Raw genomic sequence first — 15,148 nt, forward strand, 5'->3', positions numbered from 1 at the left:
TGGCTAAGGTGGTAATTATGTTTTGTTGTGTTTTAAGATTCAAAAGTTGGTTTTCGAGTAGTTTGTTTAGTTATTATCATTTTTTAGGTTAATTATTAATTTTTTTATTTTTAATTCGAGAAAGAATATGCATGAAATATTTTTTAATTGTTGATAGGCGCTGAAAGTTCAGTTTTGTATTATTTTTTCTTGATTCCTTAAACAGCACAAAAGTTTTTTTATTTTTTTTATTTTTAAAATTTAATGTTTCTTAACTCATTTGTTTAGGGAAAGCCTACATATGAAATGTGATTCTTTTCATTTTCAAAATTTAAATGTATTTTACTATTTTGCTTGTTCGTATATCAATATATGCATGTGATTTAGAATTGATTTTTGGAAATTTGTACTGAATCTTATGATTTGATTTGCTTCTGATTCTTGATTCCCAAAATTGAAATTTTGATTCATGATTTGAATCTTGATTTGACAACTGTTAGAATTTGTGCACTAAACAGAAAGTGAGATTAGAGAAAATCACAGGCACATAACCGACCTCAAACTGTTCCAAGTTAGCATGAGCTACACCAGCAAGTTTCTTCCTGACAGTTACAAGTTGTAGGGTGATCTGTGACATTGCGGCAGTTGGGAAGATGCAGATATTAGACATCAATAATAGAACTATTTATCAAAAGAGAATGTAAGTATTAGAAATTAATTCATCGCTCTGAAAATCAACTCTTTTGGGTCCACTTGTTCTGAAAACACGCCCTAGGTGCCCTTTGTGAAGGTAAAATTTCAAACCAGCTGAGCAAACTGGCAATGGAAAATTGCAAGAAAGAATATAAAGCAGTACTAATAAGCTCAAAAGCACACTTTTGGAGCCTGTCCAGAACAAGCGGCAGAAATGTATCCAGTAAAGATGTTGAGTGTCCAGAATCAATGCACATAATTAAAATGCATTAAAAATCAATGCTCTCCATTGATATATTTTTTAGCACCAAGTGGGAGATTGTTAACAATCTTGGGGGTGTTTCTGGAGTTTGTACCATGCATGTATAGGCATTAGGCTTTTCTCCTTATACGATGGATTGAACTAAGGTCGGCCATGAAAATTGCAGGGAAAATATTTTCTGTGATTGGTGAAGAATCACTAGCAAAGCTGCGACGAAAAAGCAAAGTAAGCATAGCATTGGGAGTGCGAGACGACAAAAAAAGACAAAGTAGAGAAGAAAGAAAATAGACATAATTAAGAAAGTTCATGTTAAAACTTCGTCAGAAATGACAGTTGCATTATTACTTGATTTTTAAATAAATGCGGATTAAATGCTGCTGATTAACAATATTAAACGAGCTAGAAATTCAAGACATGAAGGAAAGAACAAAAGCTACTGCCCCTTAGAGTGCAAAACAGATGGAGAGAAAGATAACAGAGGACAAAAACCCAAGACCTGAGCTAGTTTACTAGTGAAAGTGATAAACACATCCACTCAGATTCTAGTAGGGAAAAAAAACTAATACTCCTGAATAACAGCATATATTGCTCAATCAAGGCTGCAAAATTCAAGGGAATTTCTCCAGATTCCTGATTGAACCTGTCACAAAAAACACACACACACGCACACGCACACACACACACACACACACACACACACAGAAATAAAGGCAAAGTTAACTGAAAAGGCGCTTTAAATTATGAAACTGTCCATAAACCCACATGGGTATAAAACCCTCAGTAATTTATTCTAAAGGGAATAGCACATAACTCACAAATATAGTTGATCTCGTGCTTCTTGTGATTCGTCACAACTTCTTCCTTGGTGTTCAAATCAAGAGTGTTGGAGCCCGAATTCATGGCGGATCTCTGCAGTCAGAGGATTTAGTGCACAACTTATTACAGTTTCAGCAGAGAGAGTGGCTCTGCATGTTAAGTGGTGGACCTGGTTTAGTTGCATGCATGAACTAAAGTGTAGGAGTAGTGGAAACTGATGTGTCAGATTGTGGTTGAAAATCAAATTTCCATAACTTGCTTTCCTACGATATAAATCAGGTAACTGAAATCAAGTTGTGGGTATTCAATTTTGGTTGAGTAGAAATCAAGTAACCATTGCTCGAAGTAATGGTTAATCGATTTCTCAACTGCATCAGTTTGGGAAATACTTCCCATAGTGTATTTTATTCAGCCTGAATAAAATAATATTATTTTAGGAATAGGCTTTGAATCTGTTGCAAGATTTTGAAGAACATTGAAAAAACAGGATCTATATATGAGAATTGAGAATTTCTTGTGAAATTAATTTGAAGAGAAATTGAATCTGCCCACATAGAACAGAGTTTCAGCTGTAAAAGTTTTTGGACTTTCTGAGTTTGATTTGTGAGAGTCAAATCATCCAGCAAAATATAAACCTTCAGCTCAAAGATGTAGAGATGGTTTGTAGGAACATTAGAGCTTTAATTGAGAAATTGGTGTGACTCAAGGAAAGACCCCTCGAAATTGCATAAGCAGCTTGAGGACCTTTTGACAAAGCGTCATGAACTTTGGTATGCTCCTGTGGTCTCTTGAAAATTAATTTACTGTGCTTGTCCAATTAGTAAGCCTATGATGTTGCGTTAGGTCCATATTTTCTTTGTTCCTTATTCTTGTTCTTCAAGAGAACAAAAATAAAAATTTATTGCCTTGCTTTTTAAAATTTTAGGTTCTGCTTAGTATCATTTTTGTTTTATGTTTATGTTTTTATTCTTGTATATGAAGAAAAAAATTACAAAAATACATTTGCTTAGGCTATAATCCAAACACATATAAATTTTGCATTTCTTGTGTTTATTTTCTTGCATTTTTATTTTATTATTCACGTATTTTCTCAATTCTTGTACCTATCAATCTTAATAAGTGATATCAAAGTGAGGTTCCCAATGGCTTCGACATCGTATGACATTGAGAAATTTTGATGGTTCCAATAATTTTAATCTTTAGCAAGTAAAAATGCATGATGTATTGACTCAAAAGGGTTTGGTGAAAGGAAAAGAGAAAATATGATGAGTGCTTTGACAAATGATCAAATGGACAAGATGGATGAAAAAGGTTCGACAGCAATTTAGTTATGCCTTTCAGACACTGTTCTGAGAGAATTCTTCTCAGAAAAGACCGTTGCCAGTTTACAGTTTAAATTGGAGTTGATGTACATGACAAAATCCCTTCCAAAAAATTACATTTGAAGCACCGCTTGTATATGTTGCAGATGGCAGAAGTTGTGTCCATGAACACTCACATAGATGAATTAAATTTCATTATTACAGATTTGAGTTCAGTTGTCAAAATTGATGAAGAATTTTCAAGTCCTTCTATTGTTATGTTCCTTACCTCTTTCCTACAAGCATTTTAAAGAAACCTTCTTATTTTGTAGAGATACTATTTCTTTAGAGGATGTTAAAACTTCATTATTCTCTAAAGATTACTGGAGAAGCATATTGCAGGAAATAATAGTGAAAGAAAGGAAGATGCTTTGGTGGCTAAGGGAAGGACCATGGAAAGAAATTCAGATCACAGATTCAAATCAAGAACAAGATGTGAATAAATTTGGCAAATTATTGCAAGAAAAAAGGCACATCAAGGCTGATTGTTACAAGTTGAAAAACAAAAATAAAGAGAACAAACAAGGACAAATTCAAATAAAGAATGAGAAAGAGGCTAAAGAAAATGTTGTTGATAACAAATTCAAAGGTGTTGAATTTGTTTTTTCCTTTACTAGTGATGCATGCTTTAAAAATCATTGGGTGATTGATTCAACATGCTCATCTCATATGTGTCCGAATAAAGATTCATTTTCCTCATATGAAGCAGTCTCTAGTGGGATTGTATTAATGAGCAACAATGCAGGTTGTGAAATTGCTGAGAGTGGAAAGGTACGAATCAAAATGCATGATGGTGTTATGACTTGTGAGAACTCTCGCCGAAGTTTAGCATGTTCAGATTTGAAGAAGAATCTTGTTTCTCTTGGAGCCCTTGATTCCAAAAGGTACAAGTACCCTGCTGTAGGTGGAGTTATGACGGTCAACAAAGGCGCCCTTGTTATTCTAAAAGCAAATAAATTACCTCCTAATTTATATGTCTTGCAAGGTGCTATAGTTTCAGGTGCTGTTGTTGTTTCTCATTCCTCTATATGCTAGATTACAATATTACCAAATTATGACTTATGAAGTTGGGACATATTAGAGAAAAAGGGCTAATATTACAAGCAAAAAAGGTCTTCTTTGCAGCAAAAGTGTAGGTAAGAAGGATTCTGAAAACATTGTGTGTTTGGAAAGCAAAAGAGAGTCACTTTTAATACCAGCATCCTCATAACCAAAAGCACTCTAGACTATATACATTCTGACCTTTGGGGGCCCTCTCATTTTCCTTCTAAATGTGGAGCTTGATACATGCTTACCTTCATTGATGACCACTCAACAAAGAATTGGGTGTTCTTCTTGAAGCATAAGAATGAAATGTTTAGATATTTCAAGTACTGGAAAGCAATGATCGAGAAACAAACTGGAAAGAAGGCCAAGTGGCGCATAACTGATAATGGATTGGAGTATTGCTCACTCGAATTTGAAAAAATTTTCAAAAATGAAGATCTTGTCTGGAATAAGACGGTAAGACATACACCGCAACATAATGGGGTAATTGAGCATATGAACAGAACTCTCTTGCAGAGAGCTCGATGTCTTTTCTCAAATGCTAATTTATCAAGGGATTTTCGGGCAAAGGTTATTTCTACTACTTGCTCTTTAATAAATCATTCTATGGTCTCAACTTTAGAATTTAAGACCCTAGAAGAGGTTTGGTTTGATAAATCTATAGATTATTCTAATCTAAAAATTTTTGGGTGTCTTGCAAGAAAAATTAGAGCCAAAAGCCAAGAAATGTATTTTTCTTGGTTATGCAACCAAGGTGAAGGGTTATATTTGGTGTTCAGACTCCAAGTCACCCAAGTGAACACCAAATATAACCCTTCACCTTGGTTGCATAACCAAGAAAAATACATTTCTTGGCTTTTAGCTCTAATTTCCCTTGCAGGACACCCAAAAATTTTTGACAACCAGATGGTAATTCTTAACCCAAAGAAGGAGAAAGATACCATTGCAGAAATTGACAAAGTCAAGACTAACATTAAGAAAGTGGAGATAGAGAAGATGACACTGCCCCTTTGTAGTAGAATGCTTCTAGATAGATTGGCACAATTAAGACTAGTGAAGTAGAAGAGATGCCACGCGAAGAATCTTATAGCATTGCTAGACACAAGCCTAAAAGAGAGATCAAATTACCAACAAGGTATCTATATATTGTACAATTTTGTCATTCTAATCCTATTGACTATGCTTTGATAGTTGCACAAGAAATCAATGAAGCTGGAGAACCCGTAACATATTTAGAAGCAATTTCTTGTGTTGATTTCACTAAGCGGTTAGTGATTGTGCAAGAGGCGATTGAGTTTTTGCACAAGAATCGCACTTCGGGATTAGTGAAGCCTCCCAAGGGAAAGACGATTGTAGGCTGCGAATGGGTTTTCAAGAAAAGAGAAGGTATCCCAGAAGTTTATGCAACGTATAAGGCATGGTTAATTGCTAAAGGTTATAGTCAAATTGTAGGATTGGATTTTAATGATGTTTTCTCTTCAATTATTAAATATGCTTCTATACGTGCATTGATCTCACGTTGTTATGCATGATTTGGAATTGGAACCACTAGATGTTAAAACAACTTTACTACATGGTAGACTTGAGGAAAAGATTTCCATGCATCATCTTAAAGGTTTTATTTTTGATGGTGTTGTAATATGTGACTCATATATTGAGTGGAACATATGTACAAATAAAACATGATGAAAAAAAAAAAAAAAACAGAGAAGCTGGTTTGCAAAGGAAACCGTCGATTGTTTTGCATAGTTGCATCGACAAAGTTTGGTTCAGGAAGAAATCGTCGACGGTTTGGCAGAGAAAATCGATGGTTACGTCGACAATTTGGTCTCGGGAATAAACTGTCGGCGGTATGTCCGAAACTGTCGACGATTTTGCTTGGTTACTCAGCACTATTTTTGAATTTTGAATTGGGAAGTTGAATAGGTAGGGATTTCGGGGGGAAAACCTTTGAAGGGTTGAAGAGGGTTAGCATATATACAATGTTGTATGTGGTAACTCTAGTATTTGACACACGATAGTGAAAATTACAGTCGTTTGCTCCCGTGGAAGTAGGCATTGTTGTACCACCTAAATCCTTTGTGTCATTATTTATTGCTTTCTTATAATTTGTGTGATTGTGTTTCCGTATTATTCATCGTTGGTTTCTGCATTGTAAGGTCGGTTTCCGCACGCTGCGTATTGATTTGCACAACAAATTGGTATTAGAGCAATTGGTTACAATGACTTTTGGGATTTCTTCTGCAAAGTTCGACATTGTCAAGTTCGATGGATCGGAAAATTTCGGACTATGGCAGAGGAGGGTTAAGGATCTGTTAGTGCAGCAGGGTATGGTGAATGCATTATATGAAAGTCAACCAGAAAGCATGGACGAAACAAGTTGGAAGGAATTGGAAGGGAAGGTTGTGGTGACTATCAGGCTTTGTCTGGTTGATGACATGTTATATCATGTCATGGATGAGGAATCTCCTACGACTGTTTGGTAAAAACTGGAAAACTGGTATATGTCCAAGTTTTTGACGAACAAGTTGTGTCATAAGTAGAAATTGTATTGGCTTAAGATGGCAGAGGGTTCAGATTTGAACCAGCACATCAACATATTCAATCAGGTCATTAGTGATTTGATGCGAGTTGATGTGAAGTTCGAGGAGGAAGACAAGGTGTTGATGCTACTGAATTCCCTACCCGTGTCTCATACGTATGAAAATTTGGTTATAGCTCTGACGTGGGGAAAAGAAACCCTAAATTTGGAGGTCACAATTGCTCTGTTAGGTTTTCTTAAGAGGAAGAAAGCCAACGATGAGATTTCACAAAGTGAAGTGCTTGTGGTGAAAGGTAACCAAGAATGTGGGAGAAGCAAGTTTTGGAGCGGATCGAGTAACAATAAATCTCGGTCCCAGTCCAAGAAGAAGGACATACGGTGTTTTAAGTACGAGAAAAAGGGGCACATAAAACTAGATTATCCAGAAAGGAGGACGGGGAATGTAGAAAATCAAGAGGGTTCATCAAAATCGGTGAATGTAGTGGAAGGAGACTCAAAGAGCGGTGATGGTGATATGCTTTCTGTTTCATCTAGTTTAGATCGCCTCACAGATTATTGGATCTTAGATTTTGCGTGTTCTTATCACATGACACCAAATAAAGATTGGTTCAGCACCTACAGGTCAGTAAATTTTGGTTATTTTTTTATGGGAAATGATGCTTCATGCAAATTTGTTGGAATAAGGAATATCAGAATTAAAATGTTTGATGGTGTTGTGAGAACATTATGTGATGTTTGCATATAACAGATCTACGAAAGAATTTGATTTCATTGGGCACTTTAGATTGTAACGGGTTTAGTTATAGGACTGAAAGTGGGGTAATGAAGGTGTGTTGGCATATGTGGTTAGGACATATAGGTGAGCAAGGGATGATGGAGCTTTATAAGAAAAAAATTTTGAAGGGTGTCAAAACACGCAGGTTGAATTTCTGCAGGTATTGCGTTCTTGGGAAACAGAATAGGGTGCAGTTCAAAATAGCCACACACAATATAGAAGGGATTCTTGACTATGTTCATTTAGATGTTTGGGGGCCGATAATAGTAACATCACAGCGTGGGTATATGTACTTCGTGAGTTTTATTGATAATTACTCACGAAAGGTCTGGGTATACTTCATGCGGCACAAGTTAGAAACGTTTGCCAAGTTCAAATTGTGGAAAGCTGAGGTGGAAAACCAGTCCGGGAGGAAGATAAAATGCCTCAGGTCAAACAATGGAATTGAGTACACTGATTCAAGGTTCATGGAGTTGTGCGAGTAGCATGACATAAGGAGACATTTCACAGTAAGCAAGACACAACAAAATGGTGTGGCGGAAAGGATGAACCGAATTGTAGTTGAAAGAGCTCGGTGTCTCAAGCTGAATTCAGGGCTTGCAAAGAACTTTTGGGTAGAGACAGTGAGTATGGCGTGTTTCTTGATTAACTGAATACCAAGGGCATCACTAGATAGGAAAGCTGCAGAGGAGGTGTGAATAGGCAATTCGGTAGACTACTCTAGTTTGAGAGTGTTTGGATGTCTGACTTATGTGCACGTTTCTAGTGAGGAGAGATCAAAACTTGATGCAAAGTCTAGATGGTGCATTTTTCTGGGGTAGCAGAAAGGTGTGAAAGGGCTCAAGTTGTGGGATTCAAAGGCAAACAAGGCGGTGATCTATAGAGATGTGGTTTTTTATGAGAAAGCCATGTTGTAGCGTACTCAGGAGGAAGAAGAAGAGAAACAGGTGCCAGAAAACTATAGCAACATTGAGCATGTGGTGCTAGTGGAGTTAAAGACTCAAGGCAGTGATGAAAATGTTCAGAATGCAGGGAGTTCTAACTCAAGTGACCAGCAGCATCACAGTCATGGTTTTAAATAAAGGCCGCGACCGTTACGTAACGCCGTTACGTAAATGTTTTTTGGGTTACCGATACCGTTACACACCGCGAAATCGGTGGGAAGAAAAATCACAGCCGTAGCGGCTGATACAGACCGCGACCGTTACGTAAAGGCCGCTACGGCCATTACGTAACCACTACAGGACTGTTACACCAAAAAAATATTTTATTTTTTACTTTTTCTTCTCACTTTTTCTCTCTCTTTCAAATATTATTCTCAATATACCAAGTTGCAAGAGGGGGAAAAGATTATAATGATGATGACAATGATGCAAAATTTACTATTTCTTTAAATACTCATAATAGATGCATTAATTAACAATTTCAAAATACTAACTTGTTAGGAAATTTTTTTTTTAATAATATTAGTAATGTGATATTTATGTTCTTTATTTTTCAACTTCAACCTTCTTTCTTTTCTAGCTATTTTATATTTATATTATTCGTATGTCTTATGTGTCTAATAGATTAATGGAGTGTATAATGTATTTTATTTTATTAATTCATTTAGCACACATAAGAATTTATCATAAATAAGAACAATGAGAAGTATAAATACGCGTACACACGTAATTTTCTATCAATGATGGTTTAAAACAAATGTAAACTTGTTGCCCTTACCAAATAACTTAGTTACTCGAACTAAAGGGTCCAAAATACACTAAAACCCTTTCTAAGAATGGCTAAAAGTTTAAAACATGCAAGTACGCTAATATGCACAAGGTTGTGCGTGCTTCAAAAAAATTCACGGCCGTTACACCCGCTTCCCATTATGTAACATCCGCTACTCCTGCTTCCCGTTACACCCGTTACCGTTACGTTACGCTACCCGCTACTGCGATTTAAAACCATGATCACAGTATAACTATACATAGACCCAAACGAACTATTAGGCCACCACCCAGGTACGATTGTGATGATCTGGTGTCTTATGCCCTCATTATTAGTAGCAAGGATCCTACTACTTTTCAAGAGGCGGTGCATAGCCAAGAGAAAAGTAGATTGATGGGTGCTATGGTGGAGATGAAGTCACTGCATAAGAATCAGACGTGAGAGTTGGTGGAGCTTCCAGAAGGGAACAGAGCGATAGGATGCAAATGGGTTTATAGGAAGAAAGGAGTGGTATCAGAAAAAGGAGAGAAGTTTAAGGCTCAGTTAGTAGTCAAAGGTTACTCACAGAGGAAAGAGGTTGATTATGATGAAATCTTCTTCCCTGTGGTCAGACACACTTCCATTAGGGTAGTGTTGGGATTGGTGGCACATTTCGATATGCATTTGGAGCAGATGGACATAAAGACAACGTTTCTCCATGGTGTTTTGGAGGAGCTGATTTACATGGTACAACCAGAAGGGTTTAGTCAATTTGGATAGGAGCACTTGGTTTGTAAACTAAGGAAATCACTTTATGGGTTGAGGCGGTCTCCGAGGTAGTGGTACAAATGTTTTGACTCCTAGATGATCCTGATTGGCTACAGAAGGTGCGAGTCTTGATGATGTTTCACTTATTTTTTTGTTACTTTATGTGGATGACATGTTGATTGCCGCGAAAAGTATGACTGAGGTTATCAATTGAAAACTCTATTGAGCAAAGAGTTTGATATGAAGGATTGGAGTGTATTCAAGAAGATTCTTGGGATGGAGATTTGCAGGGATAGAGCTGCAGGGAGATTATGGTTATCTCAGGGTATAGCTATGTTGAGAGGGTGTTTGAGAGGTTTAGCATGGATAATGCAAAATCGGTAAATACATCGTTGGCGAATCATTTTAGATTGTCTACCGCCCAGTGCCCAAAGACGGATGGTGATGTTTATGACATGTCAAAGGTTCCATATGCTAGTGCAGTGGGGTGCTTGATGTATGCTAAGACCGGATTTGGCACAAGCTGTTAGTGTGGTGAGCAAGTTTCTTTCCAATCCGGGTCAACAACATTGAGATGCAGTCAAGTGGATTTTTAGATACTTGAGGGGTACTACAGACTATGTCATCATATTCGGTAGGCAACAAAGTGATCCTTCAGTTGTGGGATATGTGGATGCAGACTATGTAGGGGACTTGGATGATAGAAGGTCTACAACAGGGTATGTGTGCACCCTTGTGCGAAGGATTATTTGTTGGAGATCCATGATGCAGTCTCTAGTTGCACTATTTACAACTGAGTCGGAGTATATGATAGTGGCCGGAGCTGCCAAGGAAGCATTGTGGCTTACAGGATTGGTCAAGGAGTTGGGTATTCAACAAGGTGGTAATCAGCAGCTTTGTGATAGTCAGAGTGCCATTTATTTGGCGAAGAACCAGGTGTATCATGTGAGGACCAAGCACATAGATATGAGATTTCACAAGATTTGAGAATTGGTTTCTTCTGGTGAACTCTTGCTTGAGAAAATTCACAATTCTGAGAATGCAGTAGATGTGTTGACAAAGCCTGTTACCACGAATAAGTTCAAGCATTGCTTGAACTTGCTTAACGTCTCCAGATGCTAGACGGGAGGCGTCCCAACCTATTGTTTCAGGTGGAGCTGCGGGTTATGTTTTCGTTTTTCTCCTACGGGCTGCATATTCTCCAAGTGGAGATTGTTGTAATATGTGGCTCATATATTGAGTGGAAAACATGTACAAAGAAAACATGGTGAAAAAATAAAAATAAAAATAAAAATAGAGAAGCTGGTTTGCAGAGGAAACTGTCGATGGTTTTGCAAAGTTGCATTGATGGAGTTTGGCTCAGGAAGGAATTGTTGATGGTTGGTAGAGACCATCGATGGGTTGGTCTCGGGAATAAACTGTCGACAGTATGTCTGAAACCATCGAAAATTTGCTCGGTTACTCAACGCTGTTTTTGAATCTTGAATTGGGAAGTTGAATAGGTTGGGATTTCGGGGGGAAATCCTCTGAGGGGTTGAAGAGGGTTAGCATATATACAATGTTGTATGTTGCAACTCTAGTCCTTGACACAAGATAGTGAAAATTATAGCAGTTTGCTCCTGTGGACGTAGGCATTGCCGAAATACGTAAATCCTTTGTCATTGTTTTATTGCTTTCATATAATCTGTGTGATTGTTTTTCCATATTATTCATCGTTGGTTACCGCATTGTAAGATCGGTTTCTGCACGCTACGCATTGATTTGCACATAGATGGAAAAAAAAGACCATGTTTGTTTATTTAAGAAATGGTTATATGGATTCAAGATCTCCTCATCAGTGGTATAAAATGTTCAACTTGTTATGTTGGACAACTGTCATTCAAGAAGCAAGCGTGATAGTTGTGTGCGCTTTTTGAAACATAAAGATGGTTCTTTATTTACTTCTTGTTATATGTCGAATCATATGCTTATTGATTATAAAGAAAAATTTGAGATTAACAAGTTAAAGGCCTAGTTGACGGGAAATTTGAAATGAAAAATTAGGAGCAGCTAAGAAGATTCTTGGCATGGAAATTCACAGGAACTGAAAGGAAGGATTGTTATATTTAACACAAAAGAAATATATTGAAAAAGTTCTACAGTGTTTTGGCATGACAATTGCCAATCCAATTAGCACTCCACTTGCTGCTCATTTCTAACTTTTAGCTATTTTGTCTCCACAATTAGACGAGAAAGTGATTACATGTCACATATTCCTTATTCTACTGCAGTTGGAAGTCTAATGCATGCTATGATTTGTACTCGTCTAGACATCTCACATGCCTTAGTGTTGTGAGCAAGTACATGACTAACCTAAATAAAGGGCATTGGAAAGCAGTAAAATGGATACTTCAATATCTAAGAGGTACCTCTTATGCTTGTTTAGAATTTAGGAGACATAGGTCTAGTGCTATTGGTTATGTTGATTCAGATTTTGTTGAGGATCTCAACAAGAGAAGATCCATCAGTGGTTATGTGTTCACTCTCAGAGGATGTGCCATAAGTTAGAAGACAAGTTTACAACATGCTGTAGTGTTATCCACTATCGAGGCAGAATACATGATAATAGTAGAGACAACCAAAGAAGTTATTATTTAGGGGGTTTGATTGTGAGCTTGTATCTTGTTGGGACATGACTATGGTTCATTGTAACAGCCATAGTGTTATTCATTTGACTAAGGATCAAAATGTTTCATGAAAAAATATAACATATTGATGTCATGTATCATTTTGTTCGTGACATTATTTCACAAGGGAAAATTATTGGAAAAAAAATTGGTATTGCTGATAATCCTATAGATATGTTGACGAAGTCTCTAGCATTGATTAAGTTCAAGCATTGCTTGGACTTGATTAGAATTTGTCGTTTGTGAAATATGTCTAAAGGGGCATAAGATGGAGAAGATGGAAGAAGAAAATTATCATCAATATGTGACTAGAGGGAGAGATTTATTATGATGGACCAACCCCATATATATGAATGCTTCACAATAATCTCTCATTTAAGCTCTCATTCAAGAGAGGAGTTACTTGTTTTCCCATGCCTTAGTCAATGCATTCATGCTTCACAATAAATCTCTCATTCAAGAGAGGAGTAATTTGTAATAAATTTAGAGTTTATTCTCTCATTAAAGAGGAATTTTTTTTATTGGAAGAAAAGAAAATTAAAGAGTTGACCTCAAGAGGAGTTGATGTGCATACCTGCTATGAGTGAGAGTTAATTTGATTCCTTTGATTTGAGAGGGAGCTATTTTTGAGCGGCTGTATATGTAGGTGCCTTTTTGGCTCCTTAAGGAGTGTGTTAGAGAGCATAATATTTTAGATGCTCTTGCATGTTGTCTCTTCCCAAATAGTGAAACTGTTCTAGAATTTTGATTTATTATTTATTTAGATGGTTGTTGTTGCGAGTCACCTTGAAATGATGTCTTCTCCATCTTTGAAACTAAACCCCCAGCGCCTACTTCTTTTTTCCCTCCACATATTCCTCAGCCAAATCTAATTAAATTTGTCATTCTTCAATATGGCTTGGGCAAATATTAGATCATATTCTGCTAGAAAATTTAGAAAGTAAAGATTTTTTTTAAAAAAAAATTTGAGAAACATGGATATTTTAGGAATTTTATTTAAATATTAAATGCACATTACCCACTTATGGGAGAGGGGGGTCTACCAAGAAGATATTTCCTCAACCAGATCAAAAGGTTAATATTTGAATTGCTAAATAGGAGTGGACACTTGAAGCATTCTTAAGCATTTTTTGTGCTGGAGCATTTCATAGACACTACCCAACTTATTCTCAAATTAGTGCACACAACATCCAGAGTCAAACATTAGTAGATTGCAATCTCTTATGGATTGCTGTGCCAGTGTGCCTTTTTCTTTCCTCTTGCCCCAATCATGAACTAAGATTGGATTGAGAAGGGGATTTGGCTGATTTCATTCATTTTGAAATGAAATATGGGCCCTAGCCCCCAAGTCATTCTCTATTATGCCCGTTTTTTAGCTCTTTGTTATGACTTTTGAACATTAAAGGTTGGTAACATGTTTAATGGACCTACTACAAGTTTTGAAAGTCACAAGTAACCTGATTTCAGGTGAGTTAAGTGCAAATTTTCAACAACCGATGGCAATATGAAATAGCAGGTTGGTTATGGATTTGATGGATCAATCTTCTGGTAGGTTTAAGTGCAAATTTTTTAACCACAGGTAAGCAATATGAAACTTGCCAAGTCGGTAATGCGTAGGAGTGTATTTAACCCTTTTTTCAGTTTAGAATTATTTTTGGATATTTTAGTTATTTTGGGGTCATAGTGTAATTTTTGAAGTTCTAAATTTTTTTTTGTTTGCCTATGAATATAGGCTTGTAGTTAAGGTTTAAGTGGATGATTAATTGATCTCTTTGCCTAAACCCTTATCCCTCTCATGTCTGAGCACTGACCACTCACACACACACGCTCACTCACCAACTTTTGCTATTCTTCTTTTCTTCTTCTTCTTCTTACAATTGTGCACTAAAAACCACTTTCATATTTTTTAAGTTCTATTTTTAAATTTTTCTATTTTTTTTTTACTATTTGTAGAAAATTTATTCTTACCTACACTCACCTCCATAATACTCTTTTGAACCTGATGCTTACAGTATTACAAGTATGTGCTTGACACTCCATATGCTTTAACGGGTTCACACAATCTTGCAAAGGCAACGGCAAAGGGAGACACAGTCGTCCTATTTGTGGCTAGTGCAAATGATAAACAGTGGCAGACATTCCAGAAAACTCTGAAAGCCATGCTTGATTCTTTTGAAGTGTAATTTTGTCAACGGTGGAAGAACAGAAGTTTATCTGAGCAAAAAGGCAAATTCGCAGCCAACGATGGCCAAGATGCTTAAAAGTATTCCGGAGCAGTGGGTTTTTTCCATTTTTGGCATATGAAATCACTTCTATCGGACTGAAATGCTGGGACACATGCTTAAATATATATATTGGCAGAATGACCATTACATCAATGCCACACCAGGGAAGCCCTTGTATGCAGCCCCTTATCTCCCAACACCAAATATGAATTCCTTCTGTAAATGGACCCATCTTATTCTATTGCTGCAGCCAATTTGCTTCTGGGTATTTTTAATCACATTTTATTCATCTGGAATGCCTCTGAATTATGCATTTCTACTA

General features: G+C 36.7%; 1 protein-coding gene across 1 annotated transcript in view; it reads left to right on the forward strand.

Annotated features, from left to right (window-relative positions):
• Window positions 1–15,148, forward strand: part of LOC131159698 (psbP domain-containing protein 6, chloroplastic) — a 29,821-nt gene extending 14,673 nt beyond the window's left edge. Inside the window, exon 3 of the mRNA XM_058114807.1 lies at window positions 14,614–15,148. Coding sequence (XP_057970790.1) covers window positions 14,614–14,784 — 171 coding nt within the window. The 3' untranslated portion in view covers window positions 14,785–15,148. The remainder of the gene's footprint in view (window positions 1–14,613) is intronic.

Source organism: Malania oleifera, chromosome 7 (assembly GCF_029873635.1).
Source record: "Malania oleifera isolate guangnan ecotype guangnan chromosome 7, ASM2987363v1, whole genome shotgun sequence".
Lineage (NCBI taxonomy): Eukaryota > Viridiplantae > Streptophyta > Magnoliopsida > Santalales > Ximeniaceae > Malania > Malania oleifera.